The sequence below is a fragment of the Lipotes vexillifer genome, unplaced genomic scaffold (genome assembly GCF_000442215.2).
Source record: "Lipotes vexillifer unplaced genomic scaffold, Lipotes_vexillifer_v1.1 scaffold1261, whole genome shotgun sequence".
Classification (NCBI taxonomy): domain Eukaryota; kingdom Metazoa; phylum Chordata; class Mammalia; order Artiodactyla; family Lipotidae; genus Lipotes; species Lipotes vexillifer.
The window spans coordinates 39,933-45,010 of NW_006796548.1; the positions used below are offsets into that span (position 1 = coordinate 39,933).

At 44.5% G+C, this 5,078-nt stretch overlaps 1 protein-coding gene across 1 annotated transcript in view; it reads right to left on the reverse strand.

The window, feature by feature from the left end:
- Positions 1–91, reverse strand: part of SNRNP40 (small nuclear ribonucleoprotein U5 subunit 40) — a 38,202-nt gene extending 38,111 nt beyond the window's left edge. The window contains 1 exon segment of the mRNA XM_007468643.1: positions 8–91. Coding sequence (XP_007468705.1) covers positions 8–91 — 84 coding nt within the window.
- Positions 92–5,078: the final 4,987 nt, after the last annotated feature.

Here is a 5,078-nt window from a genome sequence, read left to right on the forward strand (position 1 = left end):
ACCCCGCCGCTCCCAATAGCAATTCATGCCGCGGCCGCTTGACTGGGACCAGCGGCAACTCTGGGCCCTTTCGCTTCTGCTGTTCTATCATGGCGGCAGCCACTCTCCTCAAGCCGCCTCTGACCGCGCCGACACCCTCAGGCACCACACGATTGGCTCAAACTTAGTCTTCCCCCGGAACTTCCGGCTTGGAGAAACCAATCAACTTCCAATACTCCCCTCTGCACCAACCCCTGGGGAGTCTCCTGTTATTGGTCAGTTCTTTCTGCCCTTATGAGAGTACTATTCCAGGATTGGTGAATAGAGCTGGAGTCCCACCTAGGCGCGCTGTGTCCTGTGGGTGGAAGCTCGCTGACTGGGTTTCGGTGTTGCGCGCAATGCTGCGGCGTGGAGACCGGACGCTGACACCGAGTAAGTGTAAGGAAGATCGGGGGTGGAGGCAGTGGATCTGGAGGCGGTGCCTCCGTTATGTGGTCTGAGGCTGGCCGTTCTCAGCTGCAGGTTTGATTGCAAAGGGCAGAGGTGGGCCCCGAGTTCCTAGCTCTTGTGTGTAGTAGCCTGGGTTCCCTTTCTAGGGCTGGAGCAGAGCTTTGGGGTCTCTGCGCCTGCCTGGGGCCCTCGACGACCGACTTTTTCAACAAGAGCCTTCCTTGTCGAGCCCTGTGCCAGGCGCTCCCAGGGAGAAGAGGCCTGTCTCCCAGCCTCCACTAGGGTCCTCTCTGACTGAGGAGGCCGACTTGTTTCTGCCATGATTCTGCAGCCTTTTTTTTTAGCGCCTGCTCAGTGCTCCTGAGAGAGACGGAGATGAAGGAAATGTCCGACTCTCGGCTTCCAGAGCACAGTCTTGTTGAGAAATTCGGATTCATACCTGTGAACTAGGCCTTCTCCTTAATCGTGCAACTGATATTTATTGTGCAAGGCACTGGGGAGACATTGTGAACCAAACATGGTCCCTGACTTCAGGGCTGTTGTTAGTCCGGTGGGGGAAACAGATGCTCACCAATGATCTCACTAAGAAATGCAAAGTAAGTGCTGCCTACGAGAGGAAGCTGGTGTTATGAGTGCCTGGAATAAGCAGGAAGGCTTCTCTAAGGAAAAGATGCCTGAACTGATACCTGAAGGAACAGTTCTAATTAGTTGGGTGAAGAGATGAAGGCAGCATATTCCATACAGAACAGCATGTGCAGAGGTCCTGTGGCAAATGTGAGGAAAGTGACTAACAGGCACAAAGAGGCCAGTGTGGCCAGGACAAATGGAACAGAGGGGAATGTGGTACAAGATGAAGCTGGAGGTGGGCAGAGGCCAGACTTCGTAGCTTTTGCTTTAAGACTGATGGGAAATCACTGAGGGTTTTTTTTGCAGGTGGTGGGGTGGGGGAGGCAGCTTGATCCCTCAGGCCTTAGTAGTGTGAACAGATTGGAGGGGAGATAGATGCAGATAGACCACTTTGGTGAGAGTTGTTGGCAGTGAAGACTGGGGTATTGGTGGAACTGAGAGCTAGATATTTCCTAGACTGCTCTAAGATGAGAATTGAATTTGGAAGTGAGGAGGGGGAGAGTGAGAGGCATGCCGTTTTGCTGGCAAATACCATAGCAGAGGCAGTGAGTTTCTTAGTCATCAGCTCTTTGGTTTCGTGACTTTCTGCAATGATAGCCATGACTTTCTTGATCACGGCAAAGACTATTGTTTTGTGGGTTAGGAGGTGTTCCTGGGACGTTCTACCAGTACTTCCTATAGCCCTTGCAGTAATTTTGTAAGTCACGTAATACCTGGCAATAAATCCCAGTTTCTGTTTAACCTAGCTAGAATGTGTTCCAATATGTGCAATTGTACTCCATCAGAGTAGGGGTACTGCCAGTTAGGTGAGCTATAAAGACAGAGTTAAAGGGAAGTTAAGCTATTGTTTGAATGATGGACTATGGAATCTAAGCTGGATAGGGAGGAAAGTGAAGAAAAAAGAGGGCTGATAGATTGGAAGAAAATAGAGGTCAGTATATCAGGATTCTGATGAGGTCAGTGAACAGTAATCTCTGCTAGAGGACTTCCGTTTATCCTTAAAGGCCTACTCAGTTGTCTCCTTTTAAACTTCTTGCTTCCTCCAGGCCCTTCTTCTCTTTCTTGTTTTCTTAATACTTTGAAACTAATCACTAGCCCTGATCATGCTGCATTGTAATTGGTCACCATTATCCTTACACGACTAGGAAGCCTTTGATGACAGGGACTGTGTTGAAAAGAATGGTTTAGTGGCAAGTGTGTGTGGCTCTTGGAATGGCCTAAGATTTATCTCTTTCTAGCTATGAATTTTCGACAAGTTACTTCATTCCTTTAAAACAGAGATATCTATTTTGTAGAGTTGTTTTAAGGATTGAAAGGAGGTTTATGGGGACTTCCCTGGTGGTCCAGCGGTTAAGACTCTGTGCTGCCAATGCAGGGGGCCTGGGTTCAATCCCTGGTCAGGGAACTAGATCCCGCATGCTGCAACTAAGAGCCCGCATGCTGCAACGAAAATGCCGTGTGCTGCAACTAAGACCCGGCACAGCCAAATAAATAAATAAATAAATAAATAAATATTTTTTAAAAAAAGAAGGAAAGGTTTATGAAGTGCCTAGCACAGAGCCTGACATATAAACATCAATAAAGGTGCTGAACTGATAAATTAACTAACAATTTAAAATAGAGTAAAATTAAGTATTTCAGTAGACAGTTACAAATTTCTGTGTGCTCTATACTGTGGTAAGCACTGGAGAGTTGAAGGATATGATGGAGTGCAAGACAAGGGCATGCTTGGAAGAATTTCACAATCCATAAAGGAAAGAAAAAATATTCATAAATAGGATTTGAATCCCATCTCCATCATTCATAGTTTTGTAATCTTGAACAAGGTAATTTAGCTTCTCCTGTGTCTTAGTTTCTTCATCTGTAAAATACCTTAACAAACAAAACGATAATTGCCTACCTTGTTAGGGAGGTCGAAAGGGAATTAACTTAGTTAAGACAGGTAAAGCTTCTAGGTTAAAGGCAAATAGGAAGCACTCAAGTATTAGCTATAATTATTAGAAGACTTGGAAGGGACCTTAGGGATTGTTGACTGGTCCTGGGGTCCAGTACCAAAATGGCTAACTCTGAGCAGCCCTTGTCAAGACATTTGACCTCTGTTAGCCTCATTTTCAATTAAATAAGAGTAGTGGACTGAATGACCTTAATAATTGCTTTCAGCTTTCACTTTTTATGAGTCCATTTTTGTTTTTCCTTGTTTCTTCTTATTTTTCCTCTTTCCTGCCTTTGACCATTTTGTCAACAGATCCATGACCAGAGTGCAAAATGGAAAAAGCATCTAAGATAGTTACTCTAGAAATTTGATGGGAAGGAGGAGGATTGGGTCACCAGTTTGATATTTGCAAGTCTCCCATCTTTTGATCTACCCAGCGAATTGTGTGGAACTCAGTTCCTTCTCCTACATTCTTTAGACCAGAATGCTTTCTTCTTTCTTTACCTGTGTTTGCCACATAGTAAGGCTGTATTCACTCATTCAAGAAAACTTTGAGTACCTACTGTATACAGGCACTGGGAAGACAAAATCAAATGAGAAATGGTCCTTGGTTACATGTTTGAATGAATAAATCCAGACCCTGCTCATCCTAGCCTCCAGGAATGATGCCCTTCTAATTACTCCTTACTGGAATCTCTGATTTGGGACCTAGTTAGTGTTAGAACTATATACTACTCTTCAGGGACTTCCCTGGTGGTCCAGTGATTAAGACTCCTCACTCCCAATGCAGGGGCTCCAAGTTCGATCCCTGGTCAGGGAACTAGATCCTGCATGCTGCAGCGAAGATCCTGTGTGCCGCAACTAAGACCCGGTGCAGCCAAATAAATTAAAAAAAAAAAAAAAAAAAGAACTACATACTCTTCAAAATTTAGATGTGGACGGTGAATTCTTTCTGAGGCAGTGTGGAATAGTGGCTGAGAATGAAGGCTCTGTCATTATTCTGTCTTTGATGTGTCCCAGTATTTTGACTTATCAATTGATTCGCCTCAATTCTTACACATAACTTAAAAATAAATTAAAATCACTTTAACTCTCAGAGGTCTATCTAATTGGTACTGTTAAGTAACAACAGTAAATCTAAATCTTAAACTTAAAAACAACAACAAAAATCTTGGCCAGATCAGTGAGGTGACATATGAAATGAAGTTTCAAAGGGGCTACGTATTATCTTTCCAATTTAATATTATTCTATGAATTGCTCATTGCTTGAGGGGAAGGAGGAGAGAACGTGGTTATTTTTTTTCCTAATTGCTGGCACATTAAAAAAAAGCTGAAAAATCACAAAATTATGGAGATACAGTACAAATAACACTTCTCGCGGTACGCGGGCCTCTCACTGTTGTGGCCTCTCCCGTTGCGGAGCACAGGCTCCGGACACACAGGCTCAGCGGCCATGGCTCACGGGCCCAGCCGCTCTGCGGCATATGGAATCTTCCCGGACCGGGTCATGAACCTGTGTCCCCTGCATCGGCAGGCGGACTCTCAACCACTGCACCACCAGGGAAGCCCCAAATAACACTTCTTAATGAATCATTTGAGAGTTAAGTTGCTGACTTGATGCCCCATCACCCATGAATACTTCAGTTTTCCTATAATGGACATTCTTCTATATAACCATAATATAACTTCTATAGTCAGGAAATTAACATTGCATAATTACCTCTAATCCTCAGGCCCTGCTCTTCCATGTTTGGGCACTGACTCCCCATTCTGGATTGCCCCAGTGTGCAGACACCCTTATAATCCTGCTTCTCCCCTACACTGGGTTGCTCTTTGTAGATTTACTCCTCGCCCAGCATAAGCTCTGACCTCACTCTGGGCTACCATTCCCGTTCCCACGCTATACTTTTCCTTGCTCTGCTCTTTGTTTTGGGAAGGAGGTGGCTAATAAATAACTGGGTCCTTATTGCTTCCCTCCATATCACAATTGTTTAAAACATTCAAGTAAAATGAAATGCATAAGGAATTTTTTATTTCTAGAACTATTGCAAGGCAACTTCAAATGGTGTACCTCAATCCTTGTCAATTT